Here is a 20791-nt window from a genome sequence, read left to right as displayed (position 1 = left end):
AGTAACTATGGAAACTTGGCAAAGTCACGAACATGTAAGTATGGCAACTTGGCAAAGTCATAGATCAAGGAAGAGGATGATCAATGATAGATAACCAAAGAGGCGACAAAGATAACCAAAGGATTAACACAATGTGTGACAAATACAGGGTCAACCAAACAAACTTGCTATCAAATAACAAAAGTTTTACAAAGGCCAACATATGGACGACTAAACCTAGGTCAAACCAAGAAAAGTTGTAGTCTGGCCAACCTCGTCTTCCTCATTGGTGGAGCCTTCTTGACCAGACTAGCTAGAGCCTCATTCATCAAACTCATCTTGTTCAACAACACTAGTCTCCTTCTTGGCTGATTGAGAACTGACAACTTAGAATGAAAGCTCAAGAGCTCGACCACTTCAATCATTCTGCTCGGCCATGACTAGTTCGACCAGATCAATGGTTTGAGCACTACCAAATCAAAGCTTGATTAAGAGGAAGACCTAGTCCCTTAATCCGAGCATGAAGTCACCATGACCAAGTGACTTTATGGTCGACCTAAAATAGACGACTAGGGTCAACCACAAATGGACCAAACCGATCAGAACTTGGTTGAACTTGGGTGAACTGTGTAAGATAACGTGCACATTAAACAATGAACACGGGTAGAGTTCAACTAACTTTCGAAGACTTCTAAATGGATTCATGGTTGGACAAGGAGACCAACAAGGACTCTCACCATTTGGTTTGAGAGACCAGCGAGGACTCTATCATCCTAAGGAACTTCCAGATCGAAAGATCAACATCAAGAACATGGCTACTTAAAAGTTTTTCATTTAGCAACTTAAAAGTTTTTGAAGTCTTTGATCGACCATGGAAGAATGCTCAACCAAGAAAATAACAAAAGAAACATACAAGAAGAATGCTGCGATCGACCACACAAAGTGAGCAAAGGCAAGAACATATATAATGTTGTTGATCCAAAAAAACTCGACCAACTGTTGACAGGGGCGGACCCAGGATGCAATATTTGGGGGGGGGGGCGAAGAATAAAAGTCAGATAACCTTCCCATTTGGGAAGCACTAATGCTTTTTTGCCACACATATTGTGTGTGCCCTTATAAGACCCACTTGGGGGCCCACCTCTAAATTATTTTATTATATTAAACAATAGATTCACATATATTTTGTGGGGCCCACACGTATTTGAAAAAAAAGAAGGTAAATTATTGATAATGATATTTTTTTTGACAAAATATAATAAAATTAAAGCAACAATATAAAAAAATATATACACATAACTTCAACCCTAAAAAGTTAGATGCAAGTCAAAATTTTCTTTGGTAAGAAATGTAAATCAATTTTTTTTTTTATGTAAGATGCAAACTAATAGTAGTTAGTTACCTACTAATATAGACATTTTATTCACAATACAAAATCAAATAGCGAAAATTGTAGAAGAAATAAAGAAACACATAATATAAAATCAAATAAAAAGAATAACAAAAAAAAATAAAATAAAATGAAAAATAGATAAACTATAAATAAATTGAGAAAGAGAAAGAGTACCTAGATTTTTTTTTCCAAATTTTCTTAAGGCCTATTTGGTTACATGAGTCCGGCGATTTCAAATATCTAGAAACTTCAAATCTATGGAGTCATAATTCATAAATTAACTGTTTGGTTGTGGAATAAAATTTGTGGATTCATCCTAAAAAAATATTCAGTCGACATGATTTTTGTGAATGCACAAATGTGTAGTGTTTTTATAGTGGCAATGAAATCTCTGGATTTCACTCCATACTCATAAATCTACAGATTAATGTTTTTAATGTAAAAAGATGAATCTCTAAATTTCATGAAATTTAGAGATTTTCACAACCAAACAGGCCCTTAACCAACGCTTATAGGAAGGGAAGAGAATAAATAGGAACCACAATACAAAATCAAATAACGAAAATTGCACAAGAAATAAAGAATCATAGAATATAAAATCAAATGAAAAGAGTAAAAAAGTAAAAAAAAAAATTAAAAAAAAAAAGAAAAAAAAAAGAGAGAGAGAAAAATAGAAAGGATAAATAAATTGAGAAAGAAAAAAATACCTAATTGTGGAATATATTTTTTTTTCTTTTTCCAAATGATCTTAACCCACCCTTATAGAAAGGGAAGAGAATAAATAGGAAGAAAAGAGGAGAGAGAGGAGAGAGAGGAGAGAGAGGAGAGAGAGGAGAGAGAGAATAAATAAGAATTGAAGAGTTAGGTTTCTAATTAAGAATGACATTTTGATTTTTTGATTACTTAATAAGATTTTTTTTCTTCTAAAATTTACTTTAACATAAGATAATAAAAAGGAAGAAAATATGAGAGAGAAAAGAAGGGAGAATAAATAGGGATTGATGAGTTAGTTTTTAATTAGAAATGACTATCAAGCAAGTTGAGTTGTAACTCAGAAAAGAACAATCATATCAAATTCTAGCATCCTACTCTGCGCAATTGTCACATCGACACGAATGCGCCATTGACATTGTTTTTAAAATTGATTGAGCACAAGTCAAGCGAAAAATCGCTCGTCTGTATCAAATCCTTGTTGAGAAAAACTTAGTCCCTTGGCCCAAATACAGAGTTAACATATGATCGAGTGATTGGGAGCTTATATTATGGATAATTCATAATAAAACTACCTAGGTCGACTAAAGAAGAACCAGACCGACCAAACCTTGGTTGGACCAGAATAAACATATGAAACGTTTGCACTAAGCAATGTGTACAATATGAATCTTAATCAACCATTTTAAAGATAGAGATAATGATCTTAATCAAGTCAAATAGTTTGAATTGCTATTAGAGTCCAAGTCAACAACAATTAGCAACAACCCAAGTAATACTCTCTCAACACGGATAAGATTCCTCTATTAAATTAGCAACAATTATTAAATACCTTAACTTTCACCGTTATCTTAACTTTCACCGTCACCGTTATCAGTATTTACCACCCTTTTCTCCTACCCCAGTCAGCAATCAACCGATACCTGGTTTTCTTACACATGATACCTTACAGACGAAGGAATCGAATTAAAATTAGTATTTTGTATACTCTTTTGGTTTTTTGTTCTTTGGGGGGTTGAAATTCTTTCTCATCTTCTCTCTGTTGTGGCGTCATTTGGCCATGGAAGGAGGAGGAACGCTATCGGAAATCTACCAGAGCTCGAAGAGGTTGTTATTGAGGACGAGAGATGGGTTGGAGAGGCTTGAACGCTTGGAATTCTCGTCATCGTCAAATGGCATCGATTCTTCCGAACTCGCTTTCTCTATCAAGAAAGACATCACTCAGATCCAATCTCTCTGTGTCGAGATGGAACGCCTTTGGAGATCTGTTGTTTCCAAACCCCAACGTGATCTCTGGAAGCGGTAATAATTCTTGTAACCATAATTTGTTTTCTACCTTCGTCACCCGATTGATTTGATCTAATTTGTGTTACTTCACACAAATATGTACTTGGAACTTGACTCGGGGCATCACATGATCTTGTTTACATTGAACAAACGATTTATTTGGGTGGGTTTCTGAAGGGAAACTTGTGAACTTGCAATGGATTATTTAAATGAACTCTTGATTGGGTGAATCAGTCTTTCTATCCAAACAGAACAATTTTACGAAGAAAATCATAAATAGCTAGGTCTTATTTCAATTATTGGTTTGCAATCTTGTGGTTCTTTGCTTGGGTTAAACCTCTGCACAATTTTCTGGTGATTAGCATGTACGACGAATGTTGAGAACTGGCGCGACTCAAGGGACTGTTATGTCGTTAACTTCCTGTTTTACACTACAAGATAATGTCAAGGTATATTATGTAGCTGATTACAACCCCAAAAATGTGGTTACTCTCTTCTATGAATTAGGCTTGAATGAACAACTAAATATGGAAACCAGGATTACCGAGTTTGTGAAAATTATGATTTTTAAAGCATTCTGAGGATTTTGGAAGTTGAAGAAGGTTATTAGGGTTGCGAATGGATTTCTACTCAAAAAATAATAATAATAATTTGGATTTTTTTTGATCATTAATCAAAATTGGTTTCATGATTCATGATGTCATTTTTACTTAAAAACCACCCTTCTTATGTACAGAAAAGTGGAACAGGTAGCTGAAGAAGCTGATTCGTTCAAGGAAAGCCTTGATAAATATTCACTACGCCATCAGAAAAGGATGCAGGAGGTCAAAGAGAGGGCACAACTACTTGAGAGAGCTGTTAGTAATTGTTATCCTTTCATTGTATTCAACTGTTGAAGGTGCCATTATTAATATTTCTTGTATCTATAATTACTCTGCTTCTGGTAACTGAAAACCATCTTGTGTATTTGAAGAATGGGGACTCTGCTTATGTTTTGAGAATCTTCGATGATGAGACACATGCAATGCAAGCAGCCCGTAACTCATCCAAGATGCTCGAAGAAGCTTATTCTACTGGAGTGGCCATTCTCTCCAAATATGCCGAGCAAAAGGACAACTTGAAGGTAATGGGATTCCTTATCTGTATGGACTCACTATACTTTTTCCTTTATTTTTGATTTTAGCTTACTGCAGAAATGAAATCTTCCTGAGTGCTTAGGTCAATCTGCTTTCATGTATTTTAAGTGTTGTGTTTTGGTTCCTAATAAATATACTATTTTGGATGGATGTTCTGTAGATCTATCTGATGATCTAAGAGGACTGACGTTGACAAGTTTTTTAACACACAATGTAATAGCAAGCCCAAGAATAAATGTTGCAGAGATGTCACTTACAAGGACTTATTTTATTTGAAAAAAGAAAAAGAAAAAGAAAGAAGCTTTAGATTGGGCCATTGATCTCCTTTTTTTCTTGCAGTAATGAACCATTTAATGGGCCTAAACTATATGTAGAAGGTGGTAGAAGAGGATTTACCTTATTCTTTATCCGGTTAGCCAGTCTTTTATTCAATTTAAGTTTTTCTAGATGATTAAAGTAGGATGGATGAAGTGGAGAGGTATGTCTAGAGTACTATGTGCAGTCTTTTTATTTAATTTAAGATTTTCTAGATGTTTTTTTTAAAGCTTGGAGGAAAGTTCTATTGACTGTTCTATGACTCTCTAGATACATGAAGCAGAATGTTGGTTAGTTAAGAGGTGTTTTATTGGGAAGCTATTTCTTGTAGAGATGAGGATATTAAGATGGATACGCAGAAAAAATAGGAAGTATAAAGGAATAATCATATTAGAGCTGACTTGGCAGTTTTCCCAATCAGTGACAAGCTCTGAAAGAGTCGTTTTAGGTGGTATGGTCATGTTCAATGGAAGGCCTGTAGATACCCTAGTATTGAGAAGTGTTGTGATTCTGATTGAAGGAGCTACAAGTGATAGGAGCAGGCCCAAAATGATCATGGGAGAAGTTGTGGAGGCCATGGATAGTCTAAATCTATTTGGAATGTAGTCTCGTTTAGAGCTTACTGGAGGACAAGGGTCCATGTACAGACCGTATTTAGCTATGATTCTACTTTCTGGCTCGGCTGTGTCTCTCTCCTCTTACTTTCATCTTTTATCTTTGCTTTTATTTTCTGTCTTTCAGTCAGAATTTTCCAATTGTCATTTCTCATCTAATTTCTTGTCTTCTTTTCCTATCTCTTATTCCCCTTTATTTTTTCAGGCTTCAGTTTTCTTGCTTTATTTTGTTTGGATCTATGTAGCAGACCTCAAAGTTGGGATAAGGCTGACTTTGTTATTGTGGATTTTTTCCCCTTGGAATCTTATTTCCTATTTCACTTGTGTTTGCTATTAGCAATAGGATTTGACCTTACTAAGGGCAGAGCTCGCGCAATGTAAGATTGCTCCATTGAATGTGTGGTCGTGGATTCAAGTCATGAAACAACCTACCCGTGAACTAGGCCTAAGATTGTCTACATTATGACTGTCCTTAGACCTTACAGTGGCATGGGCCTTTTGTACTGGGTATTCCATTTGATTTGACTTTCCTAGTCAGATTAGGAGTTTGGTTCAGTTTAATACATAAGGCTTGTAAGAGCCTGGTGTAGCCTCAATCAAATAAGGGACAATAACAGAACCAACTCAAATGTGAAAAAACTAGGGTTTCTTGTGATATTCAGTTAGAGTATATCTGATGGAAATGGGGTGATCTAAAGTGAGTTCTTGGATATCTTGATTAGGAAGTAAATGGATTGGGGTTAATGGGGGTGCGGGCGTGTAATGGATTCAACTATGGAATCCACAAAGACTAGAAAGAAAAGGTTTCTTTTGTTAGAATTTTGGAATTTTTGTCAAATGTGGTAATGCAGCAAGGAGAAGGTTGATCTCTATTCAATTCAAATAAGGGATGGGATTTATTTATTTATTTTTTATTTTAAAATTTATTTTTAAAGGGCATATATTTTCGTTGTTGGGGAGACATTTGATGTGGATAATTGATCGTGATTGTTTGACACTACTACCGAGAGTTGTGCTTTCTTCTTTCACCTCGTCTGATCATCTTCGCATTTCTTACTTGATCCCCATCTGCTACTTCCCTTGTTCACGGTTTTATTATTTGTTGTGGGTTTTCTCTCTATACTGAGTAGTATTACCAGAACTGAGAAGAAGCTTGCTTACAATTAATCTTTACTGGACAGTTCTGAAATTTGGGTCAAAGGAAGCGTCTGGACAATTAAAACCCCTAGAATTTTGGTTTGAATTGCTTCTTTTCATGGAGAAAATTAAAATCATAAACGGATCTAATTTCCTTCTTACCACCACAAGTGAGTTGCAGGAATTTCTTTGATCCTCGACCTGTTTTTTACACTCTTTTTAGTATCATTTTCAATTTTCTGACAATTTCTCATCATTTCGTGTTTGGTATCCATTTGAAACTTATTTTTGTTTAAAAGAACAGAAAACACCCCTTAAAAACCAGAATAGATTTAAGAGTCTACCATAGATTCTGGGTGAAAACGTTTTTGAATCATTTTTGCCGTAACTTTGATGAGCACGTGCTGATGTGACCAAAACTAAGGGTAAAAGCATTATTTACTCTTCAAACTAGAAACATTAATCCCTTTCGCTTCTTCATCCAACCCACTGTCACAAATGATCCAGCAGTGGTCTTAAGCTTGTCCTTTGTAGCTAGACTGTCTTGATTAGTATTGGAATGCTTTGCGTGCCAAAGGAGGATCTAGCAGTCCTTAACCATGCTGCTTCTGTCCAGATCAGAGTTATTATCCTAGTCTCTTTGTCTGCACTCCCAACAGTGATGCAAATCCGGCCTCTAATTAGGGCCCTTAGATTTGCTTCCCTGCCCTAGAAGCCCAGGTGAAGCCCTTAGGCTTTGTTGCCCAGCCCTTAGAGGACCACAGAAACTTAGGGTTGATAGATATTGATGCTGGGCCTTTGTCATAGGTTTATGTGGTCATGGGCCTATCCTATGGACCTAACAGTTAAGTGCCTGGGAAATTTGAAAATAATTTAATTAAGTGGTTTAATTATGTAAGTTCTGCCCGACTTTAGTGTTTTTTTTTGGGTCTTTTTTTGGGGGGGGGGGGATGATTCCCCACTTAAGTTTTAAAGGCAGGATACTTTCTTGTGTTTTACATCAGTTCTTGGTGTCGATTCACACGTCTAGTAGGAGTCGAGGTCTAGTAGGTTTTCAAGTTCTATTTCCTTTAAGAGTTAGGATTCTATTATGAGTTGTAATGTTATTTACCCCTATTATACCGCCACTGAGGAATAATACATACAATTTAGATTATCAAATTATCTCTCAAGTCTTGAGTGCTTTTATGTGTGTGGTTGCTGCAACTGTTGGTTTATGTCTACTTTGGTCGAAGAAGGCCCAAGATTTGAATATTTTTCTAAGATTCTTGGTGTAAGTCAAGTGAGATCCATGCTGTGGCTGAATAGACAGCCTTCAAGAAGCCATTCCATTCACTCCACTGCTCTACAAGTCTCCTGCATCTAGATATCTGGTAGCCTACACTCTGTTCCCCTTTTCTATCACTTTTTCTTTATTTTTCTTGAATTTTTAATGAATTTTTGAACTTCACTATGCGCCTGAAACAAGATCAGATCTACGATCACATCTCTAAAACTTTCTGCCATGTCTGTAAGATTCATCCATGGCCCACAACCAAAATTTCGAGACCCTTTATTGGCCTTGTTTGAGTTAGTTCTCTTAAAAGATATTGGAAGAACTACCGCTCGTTCATTTGAGGCGACATCATCTAGACTCTCAACTTTTAGGCCTATGATCGCATAAACCTATGAAATAATGATCTATACCCATATCTATCAACCCTAGGTTGATTTCAAAGGGAAAAAAAAGCTTTTCTGGTGGTGGATCTGCATCAAATTTTGGAACGAAAGATACCTAAAACCATTATTGTTCCTTCCGCAACACCGTCCCTTCCACAACCCACAATTGCTAGACAAGACTTCAGTTTTCCAAACAATTCTCTCTCTCTCTCTCTCTCTCTCTCTCTCTCTCTCTCTGTCTGATGACAGGATAGATGGGTGTGTTGGGGAAAAACTTCTGAGTTAAATTTGATTCAAAATGGGTCTCTGTTCGTCACAGTTACTAATGTTTGATCAATGACACTCCAATCTTGTCTGGGCAAAGAATTCTTACGAGAAAGGAGGAGATCATAGCATCAGAGGGTCCATGTGTTGTTGGCTCTTCTTGCTCCTCATCTTCCATTCTCTTACAGATACATCAATTGCGAGGATCACTCCCAGGTTCTCCTGTTTCATTGTTAGTGCATCGGGATTCACTTCTATTACTGTTCAGGATGTTGAATTGAGCTTCTCAGTCTTGTCAAGATACAGCTGCACTAGCTTTCAGGAGATGAGCTTGTTCTTGTTGAAGGCATTGATATGCTGAGAAAAAAGATGAGAAGTTTTACTAAAAAAGTGATATGCAAAGAGAAGACATGAGAAAGGTGAGAGATTTAGTGAGGTAGTGAATGATATTATAAAACTATTTACATTATTAAACCTCTTTTTCCTCCATATCTAACTGTGTGGTTGACCAAACAATTTTTCGTTTTTTGATAAAAATGGTTTTCATTAATGATCTTGCTGGTATTTATGTTTTCAGATTAAAAAAGACAATAGGTCTTTGAAATTGCAAGTTAGGAAACTATTTACCCAATATGGAAAAATAACCTGCATTCATTGATGTAATTCTGGTTTTCCCCTCGTAGTTTGCAGAACTACATTTTTCATTCATAGGTTGCTTCTTTTAAAGTCTGCCACCTCTCTTTTGCAACTTAATATTATTTATGAAACTGTCATCCCAATTAGAACTTCTGTTTATTTACAATTTCTACACATATAAACTTCAAATTATTACTGTTTTCCTCCTGTTGCTTATGGATTTAGATTTCTGACACTTGGGTGGGCTTCTAAGCAAACCCGGTAAGGGGTAACCCAACCAGGATTTGCACTACGGGGTAAAATCTTTGAGATGTGGAAAGATGACTTCTACCATTGGGTTGGGGCCTATAACTTGGTTTTAGCCTAGATGGGCCGTTTAAAATGAAGTCCTTGTAGTTTGGTGGTTGAGTAGATTGGTGCTGATGGGAAATCAACTTCTTGGTCTTAGGGTTTTGGATAGAAGTCTAATTTCAAGGAAAGCTTTCTAGCTTGAGTTTAGGTCAAGGTGGAGAAAGGGTTTAGGTTAAGTTTTGTCAAAAACTGATAATTGGATCCATGGATCTTACTCATCAAGATACACAGCAGCGACTGACCCAGAAGCTCCAACTTGGGCGTCATTAGTTCCAGTATTTATGTTTAGATTAAGATTCTCACTTTTGGAGGAAAAGGCTGAATTGCCTCATTCTCTTTTCAGTAACTGGACAATGTCCAACTTCCTCCTTTAGAGCATTCTGATTGTAGAATTGAAGTTGGTGGGATTTGAATTACAATGCAAATTGATGTTTAAAGCTTAAGATATTATGCAAATGGATATGGTTTTGCTTTTTCTTTATTAGAGGTATTGTCAACAAGATAATGACGGAATGGGCATTGATATACTTAATTTTTGTATGTTTGAGCATTTGGATGGACTCAAGTGAATTTTTGTAGGACAAACATGATGGTCTTCTATTTAAAATATATCTATTTGAGATTCTACGATTGGCTTTGAGCTAATGATTATCCATGTAAAGAGCTGAGAGAATTCAGGATTGGCTTGTGTGTGATGTGCTTCAGCAAATGGTTTTTAAGACGCATTCTATAGTTCCCTACTCCGATGGAATCAGATGCCCGTACCTTTTGGAAATGGCAGTGGTGGGAAAAAATTGTTTTTTTTGTTCTTTTGTATTGGTTAGGCGATGGTAAATTAGGAAGGGACATGTTCTCCATTCCAATTTCTTAACATTTAGTCGAACACTCGAACTGAATGATTGATGAGAATACAAGGTATCGGGGAAATTTCAGATTTTCCCTCTAATAATGTGTTGTAATGTCAAATTCTTGACAGTTAATATAAAATGATTAGAGCTTTATTTTTTGATGTCATTGTTTCAATAAATGGATAAACTGTTCAAGTGTCAGGCAGATCTAAAATGATCTTAGGAAAAGTGGTGAGCAAAGATCTGATAGCTTAAGTATGATCCCAAATAGAGATATTCTCAGGGCAAAGATTCATTCTATTGGGATAAAGGTGAATATTTTGTTATTGCAATATATTGATACTTAGATAACATTTTTGCTAATTTCAGAGGGCACAAAGGAAAGCACTGGACATCCTCAACACGGTTGGGCTCTCAAACTCCGTATTGAAGCTAATTGAGAAGCGGAACCGTCTTGATAGAAGGATTAAATACATTGGGATGATAGTTACACTACTTATCGTTTACGCCTTCTGGAGATGGACTCATTGAACCACATTACATGCATCGAAACTGTTCATCTATTGTAGATATAAAGAGTTCTTTTTCCTTGATTTTTGCAACTCATTAGACAGGAATTTAATCAGATTTGCCCCTTCAGTCTTCATTTCTTCCCTTAATAGGAAAGCGGGCCCTCTAACTGTAGAGGCAGGCCTTGTATCTAACTTAGGCTCTTTTTGGTATCAATTTTCATTATCTATTATGATAATTTTTTATTATTTTAAATTGTTTGGCATCTATTATTATTTTTATTTAAAATAATAAAAAAACCTTCAAAATCCATAGGATTATGGGTGAGAATTCATTCTTCCAAATAATGCTTGTGTTTACTCGAAATTTTAAAGTTAAGATGGGGATACAATAGTAAATACACATAACTTTATAAAAATTACTCTCAAACTCTCTCAAAAGAACGAACACTGCTGCTCCCCTCTTTTCTCACTTCTCGCTCAGTGGACTTCTAACTTTGCAACAGATTCATCAGGAATCATACGCGCCAAGGTTTGTTTCCATTTATCTTCTGTTTTCTTTCCGTTTTCAGCTTTCTGTGTGTTTCTTCTTTTAGTTGTTGGGGTTGCTTCTGAACGATCCCAAAGCTTTAGTGGCTGCCGCTCTCAACATGTACTGTTGGTAAGCTACTGCAGCCAGTGCTCCTGCGAATGGTCCAACCCAGAAGATCCACTGCACACCATTTCATTCTCAAGTTAATTTATAATTATTAATCAAACCCAAACCTTCAACTAAAAAAGAGAGGAAAAAACTTACGTGTTCATCCCAGATGTTGCATTGGTTGTAGATGACAGCAGCACCAAAGCTCTTAGCTGGGTTGATGCCTGTTCCTGTGATTGGAATGGTAGCCAAGTGCACCATGAAGACTGCGAACCCAATTGGCAATGGAGCCAACACCTACCCAAACCCAGAAATCAAGTTAAACAAGAACTAATCAGTGAAAAATTAACAGAGCACAACAAAAAAGCCCTGAACCTAAAAAGGGAAAGCTACTTACAGGGACGTGTGAGTCGCGTGCGTTTCTCTTGGGGTCGGTGGCTGAGAAGACGTTGTGGACAAGCACATTGCCTTTGAAGCCCTTTGGATGAAATGTCTTCTCGTCATCAATCTTTCTCTATTTTTCAGTTTTGACTCTCCCTTGTTTACCATCTTTCTCAGTTGTTGGAGTTCTTTTGATGCTAGGTAGGTAAGTTAGTAATCTCTTAGATTGGTGTACTGAAGAGGAGCAGGGCTAAATTATAGAACCTAATTCCAAGTCAAAGTCTATAGAGAATTAAAATCTCCTCTTCTGCCCAAGTTCTCTCTTTGCTTCAACCTTCCTCTCTTGTTTTTTCTTCTTCAATCCAGGCTGTCTTGTCTTCTCTGCAACTTCTTTCCTAATGATATTCTTACACCTCAACAGTTACCCATCAGTGGAAATAAGACCCAGAAGCAGAAAACAGTTACCTGTGAAGGAACATGAACTGCAATTTCTTCCCTGATGATGTGCTTCCTCCTTTTCAGTTGACTGTGACCTCTCAAAATGATGATCAAGCAGTCCCGGCATAGGAAGAAATACTTCTCTGGTAATCACAACCAATCTTGCCGTTGCTGGCAAGCACAAAGATTCACTCATCAGAAATTTTCTGAACCAAATGAAATTTCCAGGAGAGAGAGAGAGGAGTCTGGTTCTGAAGAACCAGAATAGTTTATGGCCACCGGAGTGGTGTGAAGAGAGAAGGGGCAAACAAGGGCGTGCGTCTTCAGCTTTTTTTTAGGTGGGTTGGAGTTTCAGGGATTATTAGGGGATATTGCTGTGTCGAATTATGGTTGCATGATCGTTTTTAGGATTTTGAGACAGTATAAATACTGATGGAGTGACATTTGTAATCATTGTGAGCCCAAATCTTATCTATACGGTTTTTTTTTAAAAAAATAATTTTTATTATTATTTTCTAATAATTTTTTATTTTGATGTACCAAACTTATTTTTCATTCCATAATTTATTCTCGACAAATGTTACCAAGCTATTTTTCATTATTGACAAACAATGAATTCTTGTATTTATTTCTTTTAAATTGGTATAATAGAGAATGAGAGTTGATACCAAAAATATCATTAGTCGGAATCCTTTCCGGAAGCATTCGGGAAATTACTAATGTTGATAGCCATTAAGCTTGCAACCTGCTGCAGCTCGTAGACATTCAAGTGCTTCTATTGAACACTCCAAAGTAATTGCTTGATTTTGGGAGAAATCTTATGTATACTCGTTAAGTGATAAAATAAGGATTGCTAGTCATCTATCATCTGTTGAGCTCTCCATGGGCCTGTTTGGTTACATGAGTTTAGAGATTTCAAATCTACAGAGTCATAATTTATAAAATTAACTGTATGGTTAATCGAATATGTGGAATGAAATCTGTGAATTCATCAGTGATTTTTGTGAATGCGCAAATGTTCAGCGTTTTTAAAGTAGGGATGAAATCTTCACCCCATACCCATAAATCTACAGATTCACATTTTTAGTGTAAGAAGAGGAATCTCTAGATTTCATGAATCTAGAAATTTTCACAACCAATCAGGTATAAATCTCACATTTATGAATCAAATATCTGGATTCATGTAACCAAACAGGCCCTAAATACATGCATACAAACACCTTCCAATATTGCTTCAAGTTCTGCGTCCAAATTTAGCGTTTCTGTACTGGACATACGAAGCCCTCCATGAAGGCTCCTTTTGAGTTTCGGTAGAGCCCTTCCATCCACCTGGTTGATTGAACTCCTTGAATCATGTTGCAGCATCTACATTACATTCGTAACAACCTTCTTCAGAAGGTTTCCATCCACTTGTGCTTCTGAAAGCAGCCGTCATCTTGATAGTTTCTCTGCAAATTCTCCAAGCCACCACCACCACCACCTCCACTTGACTCCAGTATTTATCTTTAATAGCCTCTAATCCATTCATTGGCCTACTGTAACCCAACATCTTCCCAGAGTAGATTAAATTCCCATTGCCAACTGAATACATGAATTGAATAAGACGTTCGGTGCACATTGCATATTTCCTTCTAGATAGGGGGAGTTGCTGGGTATAGAACAAAAGTGTTCCGCCCTTCTTGTGCTTCCTTCCATATTTGACCTTTAGGATTTCTTTCCACTGGGTATCTTATCTTGGTTCAGAAAACCCCAAACTAGTTTCATTAGAAAGGCTTTTTCATTCACCTTCACAAGATTCCTAAACCCCAATCCAAGGAGGCCATGGTGATGCATCTCATAACTAACTCTACTAGATTCACTGGAATTCCTGCCATTTAAGGTGTTTCATTAACAAAGCTCCATCTGATATGGTCATGGGCCTTTTCTAAATCTCTCTTTATTCTCATAGTTTTTTGTTTATTTGATTTTTACTCATCGAGTCCAAGAGCTGCAGTGATGATGTTCTTTTGAATCTATCACACAAAACTAACTTGGTTTGGGAAAATTAGGGAAGGCATAAACTCTTTCAATCTGGAAGCTATCACTTTTGTGATAATCTTGAAATTAACATTGTAGAGGGAGATAGACCTGAATTGAGTAAATTTTTCTGGCTTATCTACTTTAGGGATGAATGGAAGAAGAGTTTCATTCATTTTTGCTTCTACTTTACCCTCAAAAGGTTCTTTTACCATTTTCGACACTGTTAGTCCTACAGTTCCCAAGACTTCTGGTAGAAAGCAGCTTGGAATCCATCAGGCTAGGGGCTTTCCATGGGCTAAACTGTTTGACCACTCTATATACCTCCACATCATCTACTCTTCTCTTAGGAGAATTAAGCCAATCACTATTTAAAACTGGAAAATTAAAGGAGCCTGGGTACCTAAAAATCCTGCACCTCTTTCGCAAAAGGTCTTTGAAGAAGCTCACCACGTGCTTCTTAAGATCTTTGGGATTCTAAATCCATTCTCCTTCTTCAGTCTTAAGCTCCTCAATTTGATTTCTTCTTCTGCAGTTAATGGTGGACATATGAAAATACTTACTGTTTCTATCACCTTGGAGCATCCACATTTTCCTTGCTTTTTGAGCCCACATAATTTCTTCTCTCTCAAGTACTTCTTCTAGTTTTGCTCTAAGCTGTTTCTCTAGTCTGATAAGAAAGGGATTGTTAGGAACCATCGGCAAGCCTACGTTGGATTAGGGGTGCAAGTTTGACCCTGACGGCCCTGACCCGCCCTAAGCCCGCCCTGAGCCCGCCCTGAGCCCTAATAGGGCTTGGGCTAAAGATTTTGTTTCTAAAGGCGGGTTAGGGCCAAAATATTCTGGCCCTGAACTAGGGCCAAGGGCGGGCCTGGGATTACTCTCTGGCCCGCCCAGCCCATCCCGGCTCGTCCCTAATTTTGGCCCTAATCTTGGCCCTGATTCTAGCCCTGATTCTGGCCCTAATCTTGACCCTGATTTTGGCCCTGATCTTGGCCCTGATTTTGGCCCTGATTTTGGCCCTGATTCTGACCCTGATCTTCTGGCCCTGATTTTGGCCCTGATTTTGACCTTGATTTTGGCCCTGATCCTGGCACCTGATTTTGGCACTGATATTGGCCCTAATCTTGGCCCTAATCTTGGCCTTGATTTAGGCCCATGATTTTGGCCCTGATTTGAGTATGGACCCTCCACCCATATGGAGAGGAAGTATTTATAATCCACATGGGTGAATATTTGACCCATGTCAAATTTTAAAAACATGATCATGTTTTGTAAAAAATTAATAAAAATAAATTATATCTTCATTACCAATGTAGTAAGCATTCACCAAATTTGGGCCGATCCTAACCCTAATTTTGGCTCTAGTGTTAATGTTAATTTCACCTTGATCATGTATTAGATTTTTACCTTAATCTTCACATTAACATTGCATATAACTCTAAGTCTCGACTTTTACCTTTAGTCATTTTTATCATATTAGACTATGAGTTCACCTTCTATATTATTTTTAAGATAATTTTTATTTTTCAAACTAAGTCATTTTTAGTTCTAAAAATTCATTGATTTTTTTTTTTGGGACTAAGGCGAGAATATATTATAAATAATAAAAGCTAGTATATAGAGAATTAATATCTAACAAATCTACACCCCAACTTCTCATCATGAATATTGTCATATTTCTTTAGCCTCCAATGTGATATTTCAAAAAAAAAAAAAAAAAAAAAGACAGATAACTATGTTTGTAACTAAAATCTAATTTCTTTAACTATGAAAAAAATATCAATACTAAATTATCATTGATTTACTTGTTAACAAAGTTTTGAATATGATTTTTTTTTTTTTTGGTTGAATAAGGATATCAATGAGAGGGGTTTTTAATTTCCATCACCAAAGTAATGGGAGAGGTTTTTAATTTCCATCATCAAAGCAATGAGAGATTTTCAGAGATCAATACAAAATTATGGAGTATGAATTTATTTATGTTTAAAGCAACACTATCAACTTATTGACTATTTTATCATTTTCTATGAGCTTGAATCATCTTATATTTATATGAATTTTATTTTTAGTTTATTTATGATACTTTTATTTTTATTATTATTATATTTTTTTATGAATTTACATTTGATATTTTAGATCTAAGGATAGGACCAATTAAGACTACGGCCAAGATAAGGTCAATTAGGGTCAATGACAAGGCTAATCAAGGCTAGGGACAGGGCCAATCAGGGCTAAGCAGGGTTAGGGTCAGGGCCAATTAGGGCCAATCAGGGTTAGGGCCAATCAGGGCCAATTAGGGTCGGGCCATGGCCAATTAGGGCCAATCAGGGCTAGGGCCAATTAGGGCCAATCAGGGCCAACCCATCCCGACCCGGCTCAATTAGGGCGGGAATGGGCTTGGCTTGGCCCTGTAGGGCCAGGGACAATAGTCCTTGGCCTTGAACTAGGGTCAAGGCGGGAATGGGCTCAGATTAGAACATATAGGGCTGGGCTTGGGATTGCAAAAGCCCGGCCCAGCCCGGCCCAGTTGCAGCCCTACGTTGGATACCTCCTACTTGGCATGGAGTCTTCTTTTTGTTGCATTTAGGGTGTCAAAAACATTCTTTTTCCATTGCACAAGGAGTCCCTATAGAGAAGAAAGAGGTTATGTATTAGTTCTATTATGCTCCCATCCTTCCTTGATAACCTTCAAATAGTCATTGTGAGTGACTCACTTAGCTTTGAATATGAAACGTTTAGAAAACTTCTCTGGTAATTGACACAAATCAATGATTAGGGGGTGATGATCTGACTTCACTGACACAGACAGACCATATATAGCTTCAGGGAATAGAGTACGCGAATCTGCATTACAGAGATCTCTATCAAGGCATCTGTAAAGTTCTTCTATAAGCATCCCATTTAGGACCTCTCCAGGTATACTTTGGCCTTGCTGCTTCCATGTCAATGAGATTACATTGATTTATATACTGTTGGTAAAACTCCAAATATATCAATTCAATTTAATTGACAGGGGAAAGATTCCTTACCTGGATTCACTTTCCTTTTTATGAAGTATTCGCAGAGGAAGTAAATCTGGATCCACATTCTCGTTCCACTACCAAATCTCTATCGCGATGATTCCACAATCACAAGGAAAGGGAAGTATTTCCACAAACCAAATGCCGTGTGGAAAGAAGATGGAAGAATGATCTAAGGCAAAGGAAGGAAACCTACAATGAGTTTCTCCTTCCTGTGTTTTTTGGAGAGGGAGAGAGAGAGATGGGAGCCGCCTCTTTTTCTTGGAAAAACTTACGTAATGTAAACACACTCACTTATGCGGTGGTTACCAAAATATATAACCCTATTTTGTAACTGCCCTAATAGTGAGTTTTCAAATTTGCCCTTGGGCATTTAATTTATTAATTATATTAATAAATTCCAACAACTCCCACTTGCACAAGGGCAAGTGTTAATCTTTCAATGTGTCCCAGACACACATGTATATCCCCGATATACACATTCAATCTCTCTACTATGTATCCCAAATACATAGACCTCTTGTGTCCCAGACACACATGTATATCCCAGATATACATATTCAATATCTCTACTATGTATCCCAGATACATAGACCTCTTGTGTCCCAGACACACATGTATATCCCAGATATACATATATATTGATCTCTTCACTATGTATCCCATATACATATGTCCCAGACACTAATATCCACAAGTCATATTGGCAAAATGGGTTGTGCGACCGGTGATATACCTGCACGCGTGAGCCCCAAACTAGAAACCTTCCCAGAATGCCAGAATGGCACATCACTCAAAGAAACATATCAAATAAGCATTAGTATAACACAGTGTCCTAGGTTTATTCAAACTCACCAAACTGAAGGTATCTCGATCCTTCTGAGAGATCACCTTCTTGTCCTTAAAATGTTTACTACTGTAACACATACAGTTGGTGCCAGCAAACATGATGAGCACATTTATGTGTGAAATCTTAGGGCATAAAGCATGCATTTTATACACTTAAAGTGGAGTTACCTAGGGTTTTATGTTGTTTTTGCAGATTTTAGGACTTTTCAAGATTTAAGCAAATATTTGGAATTTTGGGCTTGAATCATGCAATTTTACACGTCAAGAAGTCCATTCAAATTCTCAAATGCGAAAATGGGCCTGATCTGGAGCATGATGGGCTAGAGATGTGTGATTATGGGCCAACTCCGAAATATTGAAGAGATAAAGAAGGCAAATTTGATCTACGACTCTGAGATTATAAATTATCAACCAAATCTACAGAGATATTATTGAGAGAGTCCACATGGAGAAAAGAGTCCTTGCATACTTCAATATCTTATTTTTTTATTTGAGATTTGATTAAAGAAAGAAAAAGAGGAAAAAGAATTATATTCAGATAAGGATGAAGCAAAAATTCCGTTTTTGAATGTCTCTGTCCAGTTTCGATCAAGCCCTTCATCGGACGGTCATCCGATGTCCGATCGTGCTGATTTTTGGAGGAGAGCTTCATGACTACTTAAACCTCAAATCCAACGGTGGAATTATGCATCTGATTTCTCTAAGTCGGCGCTATTAGTATGTTAAAACCCTAATTGGCTGAGTCAGATAGGAACCCTGAGTTTTATTCAAATTCAGCCGTGCCTCATATCTCATGTAAACTCTATAAAAGGAGAGCATACTTCATCAAAAGAAAAAACTTGTTCTAGAGCTTAGTAGAAACATTCTTTCTTCTCTCTTCAGTTTATTTAGGCTTTCTCTAGTTTTCTTTACTTGCATTTGTGAGATTTAAATTTCTAGATTGAATGTTTAGGTTTAATTTTTTTTTTATGTAATGCAATTCAAGTTCAAGTTTCAAGTTTGAAGTTTCAAGTTTTTAGATTCGTTTTTCTCTGGGTCTAGCAATTGCAGATTTAGATCATTCTAGATCTAGATCTGGTTGTTAGGTTGGTTGAGATTCGAATCGTTTGTTGAATTCGCAAGTAAGTAACCTTCTTTATTAATCTTCTCTCCTCCCTCCATTCCCGCTTCTATCTACCCCTCCATATTCTTAATTTAGGAGTTACCTTCAACATTTACTTATTGTTCTCCCATCCCCTGGATCCTTGATCAGAGATGCCTACAGTCGTGCCTCTCTTTGGTTAAGGCTTCCTTTTTACTTTCTGCAATATACTTTCTGCAATTTACTTTCAACATTTATTTATTGTTCTCCCTTCCCTTGGATCCTTGATCAGAGATGCCTACAGTCGTGCCTCTCTTTGGTTAAGGATTCATTTTCCTTTTATTGCTTTGTTTATTGCTTTGTTATTTACTTTCTGTACTGTTTTTTTCCTTTAATATCCATTCCCCCGATCGGTGGACTGTAAGCTACGGCAAAGGGTCCACGGTCAAAGTCATTATTATTATACTCCCCTTCCCTCGATTCAGAACTGACACTCGGATCACTTCCCTTTTCCTTTTTATTTTTATTGTTCGCATTTTTTTTCTGTCTTTTATTTATGCATTGATTGTGTTTAATTTATTTTTTGTTTCAATTCGATTGTATTAGACGTATAGATTAGGATCATTTAGTTTAGTTAATTAGTTAACAAAAATTGAATCATTCCACACTCGCATTACTATTAAGAAGTTGAATTATAAGTGGCATATCTCCTTGAGATTGACCCGTTAGCTACATGATACCGTGCGCTTGTGGTTACTTCTAAATTTCACAAACAAAACACTTTTAGGGTGCAGTTGAATCAAACCTTTCCTTTCGCCCCATACCATTACTACACTTAGGATTGACTCCTTTCCCGGTAGTGCCCCTTTAGGTCGAATCTATCATGACCATAGGTAACACCCCAAAGTAGCCACATCAATCCTTCGTTTCATGATGTCGTCGAAAGTCACTAAGAACACTAATGGACCATAAGGTCCAGGACTCACACAATGAGAGGAGCAGGGATCCATCCTCTCATTTTCAATGATCGCTAAGCACACATAGTATGATATATGTGCTATGGTGGAGCATTCTATATACAATAGAACGTATGTCCATCTCAACACCATACAAGTCTTAGTCTAATCGCAACCTCTTGTGCCTAACCCGAGTTTCCTTATTGTCGCCACCCTAGTGCCACATAAAGTACTCACACCTGACTCCTATAGGCAACATGAATAGTGGGAACATTCATGTCGATTCTCTTCACAATACAGAAACTCATCTTGATTCCAAATCAAGGCGACATCATGATTATGAATTGACCTACACAAGGTCATTCATGATCCGTCTCATCTCTGCTCGCCTCCAAGGCGCCATAGGTGAATGCTCGTGTGAGTGAGCCATTCTCTTGCCTATTGACATATCTTGTTTTATGCTAGAAGAACACAATCACACAAAAAGTGAATAAAATAAATGCTGGAATGAACTCATATTACTCAATAATAAGAAAGTTTCAGTACAAAAGTAAGTCACAATCTATGC

General features: G+C 37.0%; 1 protein-coding gene across 1 annotated transcript; it reads left to right on the top strand.

The window, feature by feature from the left end:
• The first annotated feature begins 3020 nt into the window (after nt 1–3020).
• LOC148999273 (membrin-11-like) lies at nt 3021–11552 on the top strand. The gene is made up of 4 exons (XM_089141328.1): nt 3021–3385; nt 4107–4227; nt 4344–4493; nt 10700–11552. Exons 1-4 carry the CDS (start codon nt 3144–3146, stop codon nt 10859–10861), a joined length of 675 nt encoding a protein of 224 aa, XP_088997454.1. The 5' UTR covers nt 3021–3143; the 3' UTR covers nt 10862–11552.
• Nucleotides 11553–20791: the final 9239 nt, after the last annotated feature.

The sequence above is a fragment of the Hakea prostrata genome, unplaced genomic scaffold (assembly GCF_041222555.1).
Source record: "Hakea prostrata isolate BN-2017 unplaced genomic scaffold, UWA_Hpros_2 contig_19, whole genome shotgun sequence".
Classification (NCBI taxonomy): Eukaryota; Viridiplantae; Streptophyta; class Magnoliopsida; order Proteales; family Proteaceae; genus Hakea; species Hakea prostrata.
This window is presented reverse-complemented; position numbering and strand designations above follow the sequence as displayed.

Coding starts and splice junctions, on each gene's coding strand:
- LOC148999273 (XM_089141328.1), top strand. CDS start 3,144: ATGGAAGGAGGAGGAACGCTATCGGAAATCTACCAGAGCTCGAAGAGG. Junction 4,228..4,343: donor CACAACTACTTGAGAGAGCT/GTTAGTAATTGT, acceptor GTGTATTTGAAG/AATGGGGACTCTGCTTATGT. Junction 4,494..10,699: donor AGCAAAAGGACAACTTGAAG/GTAATGGGATTC, acceptor TGCTAATTTCAG/AGGGCACAAAGGAAAGCACT.